At 33.4% G+C, this 16,739-nt stretch overlaps 4 protein-coding genes across 5 annotated transcripts; 3 read left to right on the forward strand and 1 right to left on the reverse strand.

The window, feature by feature from the left end:
• The first annotated feature begins 718 nt into the window (after positions 1-718).
• Positions 719-2,953, forward strand: LOC111879956 (uncharacterized). Its single transcript, XM_023876383.3, has one exon. It carries the CDS (start codon positions 905-907, stop codon positions 2,705-2,707), a length of 1,803 nt encoding a protein of 600 aa, XP_023732151.1. The 5' UTR covers positions 719-904; the 3' UTR covers positions 2,708-2,953.
• Positions 2,954-3,095: 142 nt separating this feature from the next.
• On the forward strand, positions 3,096-5,736 carry LOC111879948 (uncharacterized). Of its 2 annotated transcripts, none has more exons than XM_052770302.1 (4): positions 3,096-4,232; positions 4,336-4,452; positions 5,184-5,320; positions 5,402-5,736. In XM_052770302.1, exons 2-4 carry the CDS (start codon positions 4,447-4,449, stop codon positions 5,694-5,696), a joined length of 438 nt encoding a protein of 145 aa, XP_052626262.1. In that variant the 5' UTR covers positions 3,096-4,232; positions 4,336-4,446; the 3' UTR covers positions 5,697-5,736. The 2 variants fall into 2 exon arrangements, with proteins under 2 accessions (XP_052626262.1, XP_023732143.1); XM_023876375.2 differs by having other exon boundaries at positions 4,336-4,388.
• A 1,739-nt stretch (positions 5,737-7,475) lies between these two features.
• Positions 7,476-9,418, reverse strand: LOC111879982 (tRNA-specific adenosine deaminase TAD2). The gene is made up of 7 exons (XM_023876403.3): positions 9,101-9,418; positions 8,715-8,779; positions 8,472-8,509; positions 8,308-8,374; positions 8,056-8,215; positions 7,769-7,966; positions 7,476-7,676 (listed from the first exon to the last, which is right to left on the reverse strand). Exons 1-7 carry the CDS (start codon positions 9,147-9,149, stop codon positions 7,639-7,641), a joined length of 615 nt encoding a protein of 204 aa, XP_023732171.1. The 5' UTR covers positions 9,150-9,418; the 3' UTR covers positions 7,476-7,638.
• Positions 9,419-11,876: 2,458 nt separating this feature from the next.
• On the forward strand, positions 11,877-13,633 carry LOC111879973 (uncharacterized). The gene is made up of 2 exons (XM_023876397.2): positions 11,877-12,043; positions 12,476-13,633. The coding sequence occupies exon 2, from the start codon at positions 12,484-12,486 to the stop codon at positions 13,516-13,518; it is 1,035 nt and encodes a 344-aa protein (XP_023732165.1). The 5' UTR covers positions 11,877-12,043; positions 12,476-12,483; the 3' UTR covers positions 13,519-13,633.
• The last annotated feature ends 3,106 nt before the right edge of the window (positions 13,634-16,739 follow it).

Genomic DNA, 16,739 nt, shown 5'->3' on the forward strand with positions numbered 1-16,739 from the left:
CTAATGTGATGAACATAATTGTATTTAACTCTTAAAACACCAAAAGTTACCAAACATAATTTTTTTTATCTTCTTATATACACCACTAATATTACCAAAAACGAGTGTTACACCGACACCTTTGTTAAATGCGTTTATATCTTGAAGGTGTTAAATGCATTTATATCTTGAAGTATTAGAATGAGGGATGCTCCACAATAGGGTGCAATGAGATGAGGTGACTTGTGGGCAACACCGCCCCTCCTTTTTCACCATACAAACATCCCCCTACGACAAGATTTATCCGCTTCTTATGTTTGTACACTATAACTCCATGATGAAATGAAAGTGAGAAACGATTATTTTTTAGGTGAAAGAAAAAAATAAAAGGATGATCATGTAGAATGATGACGTTATAATAATATCTAAATGATGTGGAAAAGTGAGATGTTAGAAATAATGAACGGTCTTATATTTTTAAAAAATGGATGATTTTCATTTTAGATAATACGTTAATATGATACGTTATGAATAATTAATCTTTTAGAAGTTTAAAGGATGGAGAATTGTTTTGAACTTGGAGTGTTTGATCAAAAAAATAAAAAATAAAATAAAAATAAAGAAAATTACACTGAAATAACAACACAACAAAACCTTAAAATGTCTTCATGGGGTCAAAGTCAAACAATACGTCACTTTCTTCCCCATCTCACAATATATATATAAATTATCCAACACCAACCCAACAAAGACTTCATCAAAGCCCTTAAAATAACAGTGAAAGTTAGAGAGAGAAAGTTTTGTTTTTTCTTTGGAGAGAGAGAAGAAGAGAGAGGGATTCTTCAAACCCTCTCTCATGTCAGAGTAGACTGAACCCACAGAGTCTTCTTTTCTTCCAATTTCGATTATTTCAGGCCAAAAGATCATGAATCCAAGCAAAGTTGAAGAGGGTCTGTTTCATCATCACCTTGATCCGATCGCAGAACCTGAGCCCTTGATTTTGGATCACAGCCACCACGAGGAGGAACCCCCGCCGCCGCTGGAATTCTGTCTACCTCCCTTGTCGGAATTCGACTTGTTTCGTGATGACAATGAGGAAGATTCCATCAGCCGCACATCCTCCGAAGCAGACGGTGCTCTACCAGCTACAAATAATAACGACGTTTCTTCCCAAAAAACAAACCCTAGACCTGAATACGTTAACCCAGAGCCTCACATATCTTCTCAATTTTACACATTTAACATCGAATCTCACTCCTTGATGATCCGTTGTATACTCGAAGGCCGTCTCGCGAATCCCGACGAGATTAAGGCGGCGACGCCTCAAGCGGTTCTCGCTAGCTGGAGGTCAGTCTGGAAAGACCGCAACGAAGACACCGCCTACCTGACGGCATGGAAGCGAATTCAAGAGAAGCTCACTGTCCATAGAGGCCAACACGGTAATGAATTCCTTTGTTCCAAGAACAATTCGAATAATCAATTTGTTTCACATACCAGTCAATGGCAAGAAATCGTCATGAATTTTCATGGCGATGCTGATTTGAAGCACCTAGGGTTGAAAGAAACCATAGAAAGAATCAAACAAGTTTGGACAATAGGTGCTAAGTTCTACGGGATACCTGAATCTTACATTAGGGCTTGTGTAGCTGCTTGTCCTATTTGTTCAGATTCAAACGCCTCTGGTGGGGGCCGATCAAAAAGACGTAGATTTGAGTACACAGAATCATTCGATGTCCCAGCAAAAGATGTACCTAGTAAGCTGCAACAATTGGCAACTAAACATAAGGTTGTTTTATGTATAAGACAAAAGTACATTAGATATAAACCATTCATGGCAGAAGTTAAAGATTACGCATGTCATCGAGCAGGGGAACCCGCTTCATCATCTAAAAAATCAAGAATCTTGAAAAGGGAACCTTATGCATCCAAGCGTTGTGGATGTGGGTTTCGAATAAGGGCAATTGTGCCAATTTCTAATTACAATGAGAAAGATAAAACCTTTGTATATCAAGAAGAGGGAATGGCTGTTTTCAAGCTCTATGCTGTTCATTCAGGGCATGAACCTGGTCCATTGGATGGAAATGCAAGAATTATGCATAGAATTGTTGGTCATAAAGGCGGATTGTTAACGGATCAAGATTTGGTTTATGGAATGAGTGATGAAACTGATAATGAAAACTTCATGGGGAAAGATGATAGTGATATGCAACACACGGTTTTGCAGCAAGTAAAGGAGTTAAAGAATGAAGTTGGGCTTCTCGAAGCGAAAATTACCAAAATGCCACCCGAGCTTTTGAGTTCCGTGTCTCAAGAATTGTTTGATGTGATAAACAAAGTTAGAAACGTAGGAGAATATGGATCAAAATCATTAGGGCTAATGTCTGATAATGATTTGGTAGATTGGAGTGGACATCAAAGGATTTATGGAGATGGAAAAGATACGGATTTGATTGAAGATGATGACGACAGTTTTGAACGGACACTTGGCGATGTTGGATCTTGGGACGACACGTGTAAACCCGAAAAATGGCTGAAATGCAATGGATTTGATGAAGATTCCAAACTTACAAAACCCATAAGACATGATGAAACAGAAACAGATAGTCTTGTTGGTTTGCAAGTTGACAGTTTCTACCCTGAGAATCCAAAATGGTATGATTCCCCTTGTGGTTTGGACCCTGGAATGGAATGTGGGAGCAATGGATTCCGACATGGGGAGATTGTGTAGAAAGTGATAACTTAATGATGATGAGTTTAGTAGGTGTTATTTGTGGGTGGGTGTATATTTGTGTACACAGAAGAATGAAGCGGCTTATATGCTTTATTTAGAGGTCTTTGCTGCTTGTGACTATGTAAAGTATAGCCAATTTGGGCTTCTTTGCACATACTTCACTATGACTATATCTTAATTGTGTTGTAAACTTTAATTTAGGACTTCATTTATTACATCAATGAACCTATTATTTTCTTCCAATTCATGTCTTTTTTGGTTTTTGTCCCTTTTTCATATAATTCTCAAGTATGTTGCTATGATCGAAATATTTGGTAAAATACACGTTTCTATTTCTTTCTATTAAACCTTTCAAAGAAGAGTCATACTCAGGAGGCACGCCTTTTTCTTTTGATACATTATATCATTAACAGTTGAGCCTTCTATAATCTGTTATGGAGAATGGACTTTTTGCCAGGTGGAATAAGAAAAATGTGAGCTGGTTTTGCAAACAACAGAAACCGGAGTCTTTTTTGCTGATTTGTGCATGGAGGCTCTATAAGTTTCCCCCTTAGGGTTATATCTATACATTTTCTCTTTGATTGTTGTTATCTGCAGACCTTTGTATTGTATTGTATGATGCTCACTTAGGATAACATGATGATGATGATCATGGATGATGGGTGTTTTGGACATTTCAAATGAGAGAGGAATGGTTGGGTAACCGAATATCATGAAGATGTTATCTTGTTGAAGAAGTAGAAGTAAATAACTTATTTGATCATGTATATGTATCGCAATGGATTGGATATGATAGATGTCAAGATTGGTCTCTATCTGTATAGAAAAAAAATTAATTTTTGTGTACTTTTTTTTAGTCAAAATAAAGTAGCTTCCAACCAAATAAGTTGGTTTAAAAAACAAATCTACCAACCACCAATTGAGATATCTGGCATATGACTGATTAATAAAATCAGTTAAAAATAAATTATAATCAAATCATGTGACAATCATGCTCTTACTGAATCATAGTTTAGATTAGTTCGTGTCTCAGTCTCACACGCATGCACATGCACACTCACACACAAACAAACATGCACATGCTCTTACTGAATCTGGCCTCCCTTCAAATCACAGTCGTCGGATGTATTCGATACAAGGGGCGTTATTGACTCATATTGTGCTTCAGTCTTGTACTTTCTGCTTTGTTTTTTGTATCTTAGTCTAAGCTGTTTCATTTCATGTACATAGTAACATCCTCATCTTCTGATAAAAACGGACTATAGAGTACTTTAGTTCCTGTACCCCTCATGTTTGGTGGATGGTTGTATGTAACCTGAATGTATTGAATGAAATACAAATTTTGAAGCAATTGTATTGAATTGTAAAAATTATCTAGTCATTTGTACAAGTATTTGATGCATAAAGTACTCTACAGTCCCTCAATTGAAAATTCCTGTGAAATCATACTGATATTCATGTTTCCCTCATCTTCAATCTATTTTCAGAAAACCTAATTTCGCCCTCAGTGACCGGACTTCAGGTACGGATCTACCTTCAGTGAGTTCGTCGCCACCTACTAACCTTCAACTAATCTCCGATCGACGCCTACTAATCGTTCAATTGATTTCAATTTGTGCTTACAGATCTCGCCATCCATCTCCTGGCCGTTTGTATGCTAGCTATTATGTTTCTCATTGTGAGGCACTGAGGCCTTATTAAAGTTTTCTCTGCTGTGAGACTTGGTTAAAATTTTGATGGATGTGTGTTATACTAGTTTAATTTGTGTTGTTATACTTCAATTTCTGTTTCTTATTGTTAGGCCTGATAAATTTTTTGATTTGTATGCATACAAGATGTATACATATTGTTGGTGATGCTCTGCTATGGTGTTAACCCCAGTCCCGGTGGACCATTTCTGTAAAAAACGGTCCCTTTGTAGAATTGATTTTTTACAGAAATAGTCCCTGGTAAATTTACAAAATAGGTCCCAATATAGCGAAAAAAATTACAGAATTGTCCCTGTGTAAGAAAAAGTTGCAGAAATGGTTCCTATAAGACACAATAGGTTCTTTTGCAGAATTGTTTTTACAGAAATGGTCACCTGGAAATTTACAGAATACGTCCCTGTGCAGAAAAATAAATTACAAAAATGTCACTGTTTAATAGAAAGTGGCAAAAAATGGTCCATGTAAGTCACAAGATGAGCTTTTACAGAAATGGTGCCCGGGAAATTTACAAATAGGTCCCTGTGCAGGAAAATAAATTACAAAAATGTCCTAATTAATCAGCTAACCATTTGTCCTTCAATCTTTGATCTGTAGTTTTTGCTATGTTTATGTTTTATATTGGTTTACTGTGTTACTGCTGCTGTGTGTCTGTGTTAAAGGAGTGATATGAGTTTATTGTGTTACTGGTGTTATACTAAACATTTGAGTTGCACTTATTTATTTAGTTGCTTTTAAGTTACACTTGTTTGCTTGCTATTGTTTAGGTGCTCCCCAAAAGGCCAGAGGTTATAGCCAAAAAGCCGAAACTTGCTATTATTGTTAATGACATTCTCAGTGTGAAAGAGATTAAGCGAATACCATATCTGTTGTCTAAGGGATCAAAAAATTGGCTGATTTGGAGGTGGGTATATTATGAAATCATATACTTTTTTCATTGTAAAACAAATCGGTTGATATTTTATTATTGTGCATTTTTTTATAGGCATTGCCAAAAGGGAAGTGGTTTTGCTTCCCAGATTGTAAGAGAATTCATTAATGTTTTGCAAAATTTGCTAACTCAAAATCCGGAGATTGTTGATGATGACCTGTTGACTTTTATGAGGGAGAAGCAAAAGGATAAGGAGGAGAAGGGGGACAAGGACAAAAATGTAATTTCAAAAATGAAATTTGATCTTTTAAGTGAGAAGAATGCTACCCATGAAACCACACCCATGCTTACACAAACAATTGAGGTGCTGTTTGTAACCATAAGGTCCATTTATAAAGTTGGAGACTAAAGCCCAGATTCTGCAAAACCATATGGACCATTTATGGAGATTTGTCTTTTTTGCAAAATGAGGCCCTTTAAATTTTAAAACGAAAAATTATAATCAAATAACTACAATTAATAGTTCATTTATTTCAGTAGCTTTTACCAACATACAAATGTGATCCGAAATGAATTTTTTTATAGATACAATATACAAGACCTTCCATATGGTTTATGATATCCGGAAATAAGACATTCCCATATGCTTTCATATAACTGTGATAAATTGATAAGTATTTTTATCACACCATACAAAGCTTTTTTTAACGGCAAAAGTAAATAAATAAAACCAAAAAAACCAACAAGAAGCAACAAGTTGGAGTACATACTACATAGTACAAACAAACTAAATCAGCCAAAATAAAGGCCAAAATAAAATAAAATAACAACAGCCAAAGAAAAACCAACCAAACATGGGCAAAAGTGTCAAAATGATTTTTTTGGGAAACAACCCAACACGACATGATGGAGAACCAGAATATGTGAGCAGCATCAATCTTATCATTGGGGCAAATCTTTCCAACGTAAATTAAGCGCAAAATGGACTTTTTTTTTTGGTAAAAACATGTATAGTTGGGCAAAATGGATTTGTTTTGGTAAAAACATGTATAGTTGTCCATGACTCCATGTAATTACATAAGAATATTGCAAGGGCATAATGGACTTTTTTGGTATAAACATGTATAGTTGGGCAAAATGGATTTGTTTTGGTAAAAACATGTATAGTTGTGCATGTAATGACATAAGAACATTGCAAGGGCAAAATGGACTTTTTTGGTAAAAACATGTATAGTTGGGCAAAATGGATTTGTTTAATTGTTTTGGTAAAAACATGTATAGTTGTCCATGTAATGACATAAGAACATTGCAAGGGCAAAATGGACTTTTTTGGTAAAAACATGTATAGTTGGGCAAAATTGATTTGTTTTGGTAAAAACATATATAGTTGTCCATGACTCCATGTAATGACATAAGAACATTGCAACACCATCTCTTGATAACAAAGTATGATCTTTCAAAACAAAGAACAGACCAAAACTTACAATTACTCTTTTACAAAAAAATATTTGAATTCTTGAAGAAGTAAAGAACTAGGATCACATCATAGTCACATAGCTTGAATTTTTTGTAGTTTTGAATAATTATCAAAGAACAAAAGAGAAACTTACAAAGTAATAGTTGGTGTCTGACAACTTGAAATTTTATTATCAAATCGAAAGAGTAGATACAACAGAAACAAATATAAAAAAAGTTAGATACATGAGCCTGGATCAAATATCGATCAGATATGATATCAGAATCAAATACTTTGGTTACACTATTTAGAAATTCGAATCAAATGTTGGAATAACAAGTCGTTCAAAAAATGTTGAATTAACAACATATACACATATTAAGGTATTGAGAAATCAGAACATAAATAAAAATTGAGAAAGAATTTCAAATTTTGAAATGAGAAATCAGAACTTTGAAACCCCTTAATTTGATTATTCAGACATCGGTTATGGTTGGGTTGAAAATCAACCTTTAGAAATCATTTAACCTGATTATCAGAAATCTAGCTTCAGCTTCCCATTAATTATCAGAAATAGAAAGCGATTCACATTGATTATCAGAAATAACTTCACATTCTCCTTATTGTTTATGAACTCAATTACTTCTTGAGATTGAGAAGACGCTTTGGGAGGAGAGAATTGGAGATTCTCAATTACTTATTGTTTATCAACTTTCAATTTGTTCCTGTATCTTTTTGTTCAATCTTTATGAAATTTCACAATTTCGAATCCAATGATGACTTGTTGCTAATGCCACAAATTATTGTAACAATTTGATTAAACAATAACCAGATAGTAGTTACAAGATGCAAGAAACATGCATTTTTTAAAAAGTACTAAAACACCATTTTGATGTCATGGTTGTTGAATGGGCTGACGATGAGGTTTTGGAGCTGCACAAAACAAAAGGGGACACATTATCTGATAAAGAAACAACATGAGTCAAAAGGTAAATGGGTAATTAAGAATACATATGTGTACATACCATTAGGGTTTCCAAGTTCATAAAAGTTTCTAAAAAGAGAAACTGCTTCTTCACCCATTATCCCACCCGTGCATTTGTAACTTTTTCTCCCAACATCTTCACCACTATCGGATGTAGTTGTATTTGTATGCAAGGATAATATTGATCCACACCCTCCAAATTTATCATTCGCACAACCATAGTACACCTCTTTTATACCTACATCATGTATAAAAAAATACTACCAGTCTTATTTTGGTCATGTGTAACAAATGCAGCCTATGGTGTGTTAGTTTAAATAAGAGTACCAATAAATGATAAGGCAGATGCACACATTATACATGGTTCACATGTAACATAAAGATAGCATTTTGAGAACATCTCAACAACTTCATGTTTTGTAAGTCCCTTTTCTTTCCATTCCTCAAGCAAACCATCAATAGCTTCCATTTCAGCGTGTCTTGTAGCCTACATTTTAGAGGCCCGTTTGCTAGTGTTAACATAATGGTAAGTTAAACAGAGTTACAAATAGAAAAAAAAAAATTGTTACAGAAGTATACATTTCTTGTTTCATTAGTCCGATTTCTTCCACATGATATGACCTTCTCATCCATAACAATAACACAGCTGTTCCATGAAAAAGAAATCCGTTTATATATGTCAAATGTTGGTCAAAGTACCAAAGACTTTGATAACCAGAGAACATAGACAAAAAGAGATATACCCCACAGGCACCTCAAGATTATCAAATGCAATTTTAGCCTGAAAAAAGAAAAAGAAAAAAAGAACAGGTAGTTGTTTGTTGATATATAATAATATTTAAGTAATTGCAGGAAAATTTGAATATACAGATAGTTTGATCTAAGTGTTGGATGATTAATTAAATCAATGCCTACATCACCTTTTGATAATGAGATAATTCGAAATTTGTGTGGCTTGAATCTATACCATCAAGGGAAATGCATACCTGTTCTAATGCCAGCTTCATAAATGCAACAATTTCTGGCATTTCTTCTCCCATCTTGATATGAACTGAAATAAAATAAACAAGCGTGGAAAAAAAGAGGGAAAAGAGAACTCCTTTAAGTAATTGCAAAGAGTCCAAATAAGCAGTAGATAAATCCAAATCCTATGAATCCATATCATTGGACTAAGCATTTGAGGTTAAGCTAAAACGTTACAATTTTATGAACCACATTTGTAATAAAAATATACGTCGTCAACATCCACGAAACACCAAGAGCAACATTTCACAAGAATGTGAGTGCATATGTCCTTTGTTACACATGCATTGCAAGCAAATGATGTTGTCAATTACCAAAACGAAATGAAGTCATATTGTTTCTTTCATACCTGACGCAAACTTGTAATATTGATGCCGAAGTTCACTTAGACATATCATCAAGCATCTAGAGTGCACAACCAGCTATTGGCTACAGAATTAGTTTCAGAACAGTGAACTGCTCAATTCAAGCCTTCAAGGTCTTGGTGTAGAGCCTCTATGGTTTATAACTTCGTTGGCTATTGGATTATTAAAAGCCAAAACGGCTAAATTGATAACTGGATCGGCCTCCTATGGCCTATGGGGAAGGTCGCAGGAGCGCCAAGCCGCCAATATTTTAATCGCCTTGTGGCTGTATAACAATGACGAGCCGCGAGATGCCTTTATGAATATTATGATGACCTGCATAATGAACAAAAGATTACCCAATTAAATAATAATACGTATCATATTAGTATATTAAAATAAGGAAATCTTCAAAAAAATGTCCTAAAATTTTAGTTTAATTTATGAAAAAGTCTCAAACTAAATTTTATTTACAGAAAAGCATTGAATACCAGTTAAAACTTCGAAAAAACCATTTTCGGCCGGTTTCGCAGATTTTGCCGGTATTCTGTCATTTTTGTTAGTTTACTCAAAATTTTAGGACTTTTCTAAAAATTACATAATAACCAAAATTTTGGGACTTTTTTGAAAATTACCATAAAATTAATAGATATTATTATTAACAAATCATTTTAAACATAAAAAATATTTTTATTATAAAAAAAGAAAATACATTTATTGTTAATTTCTAGGAATAAATTGGTGGTTTGGGTACTTTACTGCTTCCTGACCACTCAAACTCTCTATGTTCTTCATATGCATTGTTATGGGTATGATGGTGAGATGAACTTAATTAGCATTCCTCTAACGTTGATGTTCCTCTTATGTTGTTTAACCTAACTACCAACTAACATTCATACCTTACATGTTAACAACTATCGGCTAACACACATCTATAAAATGTGGAAAGTGAACCGTGAATGATAATTTATATGGAAACAAGTGAAGGGTTAGTACCTATTTAAATTTTCATTCAAAGTTTACTTTTCACTCTCGATAGATGTGTCTAATTTTATAGTTGTTATCGGCTAATGTTTGGAGGTTAGGTGGTAGTTAGGTTAAAGAACATAATGAAAGATCTATATGTTCGTGTAATGATATTTTCTGATAACACGTGATCATATAGCATCATGCTTAATAGCAAGTAGACACTTATTGAATGTGTATTAATAAACTAGTTGTGAGACCCGTATATTATACGGGTTGATTAAAACAAAATATTAAATACAAATGATTAAACGGTAAGTTTATTTGAATTTGAAGTTTGAAATAAATAAAAATTATGAAATGTTTTTGTTTAATGCTAAAACTAAATTGAAATTATTTCTTAGTTGTCAAACATGTATATTAAACGTGTTAATTATAACAAAATGTTAAACGAAGATTTCAACTGTAAATTTATTTAAAATTGAAATTGAAGTTTGAAATTTGAAATATGAAATTAATATAGTCATTATGGTATCTTTAATTTATAGAAACTAAATTAATGATATATTGAAAAAAATGATATAAATGACAAGTGGAAAATAAATCTCTCAAAATTTTGACAAAATGACATGTGGCATAATGAATGAGAGAATGACATGTTGCAAAATTATTTTCATTTATTAGGGAAGATATTATCAACTCTTGTATTGGTCACGCCTAACAGAGTACTTCTCACTATGACACCCACAACGATACATAGGAAGAACATAGAGACTTTGAAGTGGTCAACAAACAATAGAGAAGTACATAGTCGACCATTCTATTCCTAGAAATTAGAAACAAATGTATTTCCTTTGTTTATAATAAAAAAAATTTATGTTTATAAATGATTTGTTAATAATAATATCCACTAATTCCATAGTAATTTTCAAAAAAGTCCCAATATTTTGGTTATCGGGTAATTTTCAGAAGAATCCTAATAGTTTGAGCAAACTAACGAAAAATGACAGAATACCGGCTAACTCTACGAAACCGGCCAGAAAGGGTTTTTCGAAGTTTTAGCCGGTATTTTGTGCTTTTCTATAAACAAAAAATAGTTCGAGACTTTTTTATAAATTAGACTAAAATTTTAGGATTTTTTTTAAGATTTCCCTAAAATCATTAAAAGAGCATTAATTGTTACACATGTTATTATTTAATTAGGTATAAGGATTTATAGGAACAATATATTTAATTTATCGAAGACCGAAAATACAAAAGAATCCTTGTAGTTGTATTTAGTTTCCTGTTGAGTAAATTACTGAAATCGTCCCTATGGTTTGGTCAAAACTGCACGTTTGGTCCCTAACTTTTTTTTGCACTTGGATCGTCCCTGTGGTTTGATTTTGTTGCGTTTTTCGTCCCTTACATACATAAAGTTAGGGACCAAACCATAGGGACGAAAAACGCAACAAAATCAAACCACAAGGACGATCCGATTGCAAAAAAAATATTAGGGATTAAACGTGTAATTTTGACCAAACCATAGGGACCATTTCAGTAATTTACTCTTTCCTATTTTAGTTTTGCTAATTTGATTCCGATTTTTCCATATTTAGAATCAAATATAATACAATTACTGAATTACATATTTGAATGAAATTAAATTAGATTGAATCTATGCTCATGTTCTTCGTTTTAAGTATATTTCTCAATTATAAGCTTTTTGGGTTGATCTCGCCTGGCCCAGGACGGGCCCAGATATGAGCCTATTTTCAGGTGTGGGGTGGGGATAGAAATTTACAATATCCGATTAGGATAACCAATTAACCCTTATCAAAATTACTGGTTTGACAAACAAACAAACGAAAACGAAATCTTCTACACTACCAGCGATTGCTATCATTATAACCTGAGTTCTACTTCTATAGATTAATTCTTAAACCTACAAACTCAAACTCAAGCCTATTCTTTCTACCAAAATCGTCTACAGGCGTCAGTCGGTAATATTTGTCAAATATTTTTGCTTTCAGTTTCATTATTTCAATTTCCCTAGGTTTTAATGGTTTATATTCATGTGTTTCAATACTCGTTTGCAGCTCCTCTTGCAGTAATGGTTTTCGTGCTATTTTTTTATTGAAATAAATCATAGCTTTGTTTATTTTTCTTGAAGAACGTTACTATGCAAATTCATACCTTGATGCGTTTATTTCATTAAAAAAAATTGCTGATAAAAGTTTTAGCATATATTTTTTTTCTGGTTTGAAGGCATTTGAGTAATAATTGTGTTTCAAGTCAAAAGCAACTTTGTTTTTAGTTTACAGCTTTGTGATTGAGGAATTGTCATTCTTTGCTTTTTTAGTATTTTAATATCATCTAATAAAAAAGAAAGCAACATTATGTTTTTATTTTATTTATATAGTTTTTTTTTTCAGGTGTAGCAATGGTTAAGACACCGATTATGACTAGAAACCAGAATCATGATGACAGGAAGAGGTTCAAGACTTGTGAAAGTGGTTGTGTGGCACCTTGGTCAGATGTTAACCATGATGTGCTGTTTTTAGTTATGATGCAACTGGGAGTTGTTGATTTTGTTGCATTCAGTGGAGTTTGCAAGTCATGGAGGTCATTTGCTATCTCTAACAGAAAGAGTCTTATGGCGTGCAGACCACCCATGCACATGAGGATTTCTACTGATAACTTGGAAGACTACTGCTATTTAGAGGACTTTGAAGGAAAAATGCTCAAAACCATACTTCCCCATTCTACTGGAAGGACATGTGTTGGGTTAACTTGTGGTTACTTGATCCTGTTTGGGAGGAAAACCAAAGACTTCTGGCTTGTGAATCCTATCACAAAGCATCAACTTCATTTCCCTGCTTTCCCCTGTTTAGTAGCAGATGGTAATAAATTCAAGGGCATCCTTGTCTTTTCATCTTCAAAGTCTGGGTGGTTGCTTGTTATTATAAAGCCATTCTATCATGAAGTATGGTATTCAATAGCGGGTGAAGGAGTATGGAATCATGTCTCCTCCACTTACCACATCCTTGATATACATTTTCTCAGAGGGAAGATATATACCTTAAACATAGATTATCATATAAGGGAAGTGGGACATCTATGTGAATTGAGACTTGGTCTGGAGCCTAATTTGATGTTGCTCGAAATCAAGAATTTTTCTAAGACAAACTTACTTCCCCTTCCGGAATTTGTAAGTTCGGGTGATAAACTTTTTGTGAAGAGGACATTCTGCGTAGGAGACATGTGTGAACTAGATTTTGGGGAAATGAAATGGGTGTGTTGTGAAAAAGCAAAAGAAGAATATGCATTCTATGGTAACAACATGGGCCATTATACTGTTGTCAAACGAGAGTTGTGGGCTGGCACTAATAAAAGTCGAAAAGATACGTTCAAAACTGTAGACATGTGGTACTTCCCTCATGATTGTTTGAATGTAAATCTCATAGATGAGTCGTAGACTTGTTACAGATCTTTCCAAATGTTGAAAAGTTTTTCAGAATTTTTGTGATGCACCATGCATTGGTGGATTTGGAATATGCACTTCCATCATTTAAATAGATAGATTTTGCTTATCACCTATTACCTCTTTTATTTATTTATTTTTATTTTTTCTTTATTATTATTATAGATAATAGATACAAACATGACTTTAACCTAGTTTAGTACAGGTAAATTGTCAGGAAAGTCCAACTATTTTCATAAAAGTTACATTTTAATCCCAATTTTTTTTTAACATAAAAGTCTCGATTTTTTCATTTTTGGCACATATTAACAAAAACAAAAGTCTTTTTTTTTTTTTTTTTTTTTTTTCTTTTAACAGGAAATACCATATTATCATATTTTTACAAATAAACAGGACTTTTATGTTAAAAAAAAAAACTTGAGATTAAAATGTAATTTTTCTGAAATTATTAAGACTTTTACGACAATTTCCCTTTAGTATTTTATCAAAACAGGATATGAATTTGGAACTGCTTAAAGAGCAAAGCGCATAAATCCTTTTGACATCTGCATGGATACAATACTCATTCAATCGATCTGTTTTGAAATCTGCATGGATGCAAAATTCATTAAAATAAGGATAAAAAATATGCTTCCTTTTGCAAGCTTTACAACTTTGCTTCCAACCTCAACCCTTTCACAAATTCATCCCTGAGATCTAGCTCTAAACATATTCTTGATTTTTTTTTAATCTGAGATTTTTAGGGTTCACGTTCACCTATCTATCATATTTTATCAAACAATTTTCCCTTATAGCGAAAATTCAACAAGTATTTATCACTCAAAATAATATTTATTACGACTAATTCTGAAATTTATAATGCTACATAACATGGCTTCAACAACAAAAGGCTTAACACTTATGTGGTAAACAACAATATATCTGATTCTGTGTTTGATAAATAACATAATTATAGCAGGCCTAAAACAAGTAGCAGAGTTCACATTATTGACACATTCTAGTAATTTGAGGTAAGGTTTGGATTCACAGGCATTACGTTTACTTACCGAAGGTCATGGAGTAGAATGTGTTGATGTTTTTACCATGATTTATATGTGCATATCAACATGGCCTTGAGATCATAAGACCATTGGCAACTATAAATTTAGATAAACAAATTGAGATATTAGTAGAGGTGGCAAAAATTGTCACGACACAAAATCCGACAAGAAATAAACGGAGGGTCATTTTCGAGTTGAAATTCTTAACCCTAACCGTACCTGTTTAATTTTCGTGTCGTGTTATGTTAACCCATTTATTTATATGCAAAATTTTGAATTATTTAAATAAACTACTATATCCAAAACCAAAACCATAAGTAAAAGAAAACTTTTTGATTGAGTCGTTTTGTAATGTGGAAAATGACTTAACCGTCTAAATCAAGACTTCATTTTCAGTTTTTTCATTTTCTCCCAAACTACACCGTCCCTTTGACCACTCTCTCCTCGTCATGATCTCGTCTTTTGCCTCCCCAACTTATATTATTTCCATTTTGCCATCTAAACTTGTTATGACTTTATCTATTCCGCCTTCCAATTACTCCTTGCTTTTTCCTTTCTGCCTACCCAACTCCGACTCTTTCAACATGTTTAGTATTTTAACCTCAAATGACATGACATATTTCAAGGTATACCCCTAACACGAAACACAACACGAAAATAAACGGGTTAACATGATACGACACGTTAATTAAACGAGTCGGGTTAGAGTCAAACACTTTCAACCTGTTTACTATTTCGACACTACACATCATGATTGCCACGTCTAGATATTAGCAAGATCAATCACTCCATTCTTACTGATTTTACCCATACCACTTTCTTAAAATTTCTATATAGAAATGCATTTTTTACATGTAATTAATGTAATCTTTCGTGTTCACAGCTGTACATAGCAAGACTTGGACATAGTTTATCTCTGCTATTAGGGTATATGTCTCGTATTAATCAATCCCAAAGGTTTGTTTGTGTGAATCCCTGCCTACTACTCTTACCTTATACCTGTGAACTACCATAATCATTGCACTAATTGGTCGAAATGAAATAGCGTTGGGATAATTTAGAGTTTTAGACTATTGTACTGTACGTCCATATAGGCTACTAGTAATATCATATGTATCTCTGCAAATGCTAATAAGAAAGACTGCTATATAACCTCTTTTGGGCTTAAAATGATCATATTACCCCCTTTAATAGGTGTTGATTTGTTGGTTCCACCACACCCCTCAAAACGCTCCCTACTCACAATCTTGGCTATTTTCGAATTCTCATGATCTTGATTTTTCACTTCATTTTTCAATCGATTATTTGAAAATGACATCTTCACAATTTTCCATTGGGGGAGCCTCGACCAATAATAAAGTTGTTGTTATTCTTAAGCATAATGGAATTGTGTTAAATGATAAATGGCATGATGCAAAAGACACCACACCAAACAATCATGCTACAAGTTCATGCAAAACACTTAAAGAAAACAACTGACACGAGTGAAACAAAAATTAGCTCGGCCAGTTTGTTATGGGCGTATAACAATCAAACAATGACGAGCTGCTAAACAAGTTTACAAAAATTACGGTGACCTAGACAATGAAGGAGAAGACTTATAAATAAACAAAACTATTAAGACCGTAAAAACAAAAAGACTAATTGTATTTGGTTGACTATTTTTTTTCTCTTTGTTGTAGTTATAATAAAAAATAATACAAATATGTTTTGATTGAAGTTAAGTTACTGTTTGTTTTTTCTGATGTAAAATGTTTGCAGTTTGCGGACCACATCACTAGACCTAGGGGTGAGCATGGTGCGGTTTTAAGGCCAAACCGAACCGCAAACCGTATGGTGCGGTTTTTGCATTCTTAAAACCGTTGGGTGCGGTTTTGCAACGGTTCGGTTTTACGGTTTTTAAATGCGGTTTCGGTTTGTATCGGTGCAGTTTCGGTTTTAAACCATGTCTAAACTTTGATGCAATTTTTTATGTTTATTGGTACGGTTTTTTAAAAGCGTAAGAACATGCAACTACTCTCACAAACTAATTAATAATCGAAGGTTCGTTAACTTTGTCTTAATTTGTTACAATCTTATTACACATATCGATTAGTACGTTTGGTTAACAATAGAAAATTTGTTTTGCACCCCATATAGTCTTACACAAAAACAAAGTAAATATATAATAAATAT

Source organism: Lactuca sativa, chromosome 4 (genome assembly GCF_002870075.4).
Source record: "Lactuca sativa cultivar Salinas chromosome 4, Lsat_Salinas_v11, whole genome shotgun sequence".
NCBI classification, from domain to species: Eukaryota; Viridiplantae; Streptophyta; class Magnoliopsida; order Asterales; family Asteraceae; genus Lactuca; species Lactuca sativa.

Excerpts from the sequence above, each read along its gene's own strand:
- LOC111879956 (XM_023876383.3), top strand. The coding sequence starts at position 905 with ATGAATCCAAGCAAAGTTGAAGAGGGTCTGTTTCATCATCACCTTGAT.
- LOC111879948 (XM_023876375.2), top strand. The coding sequence starts at position 4,365 with ATGCTAGCTATTATGTTTCTCATT. Across the intron at positions 4,389-5,183 it reads TAGCTATTATGTTTCTCATT|GTGCTCCCCAAAAGGCCAGA; the intron begins GTGAGGCACTGA and ends GCTATTGTTTAG. Across the intron at positions 5,321-5,401 it reads AAAAATTGGCTGATTTGGAG|GCATTGCCAAAAGGGAAGTG; the intron begins GTGGGTATATTA and ends ATTTTTTTATAG.
- LOC111879982 (XM_023876403.3), bottom strand. The coding sequence starts at position 9,149 with ATGATATGTCTAAGTGAACTTCGGCATCAATATTACAAGTTTGCGTCA. Across the intron at positions 8,375-8,471 it reads AATCTTGAGGTGCCTGTGGG|CTGTGTTATTGTTATGGATG; the intron begins GTATATCTCTTT and ends TTCATGGAACAG. Across the intron at positions 7,677-7,768 it reads TGAACTTGGAAACCCTAATG|CTCCAAAACCTCATCGTCAG; the intron begins GTATGTACACAT and ends TGTTTTGTGCAG.
- LOC111879973 (XM_023876397.2), top strand. The coding sequence starts at position 12,484 with ATGGTTAAGACACCGATTATGACTAGAAACCAGAATCATGATGACAGG.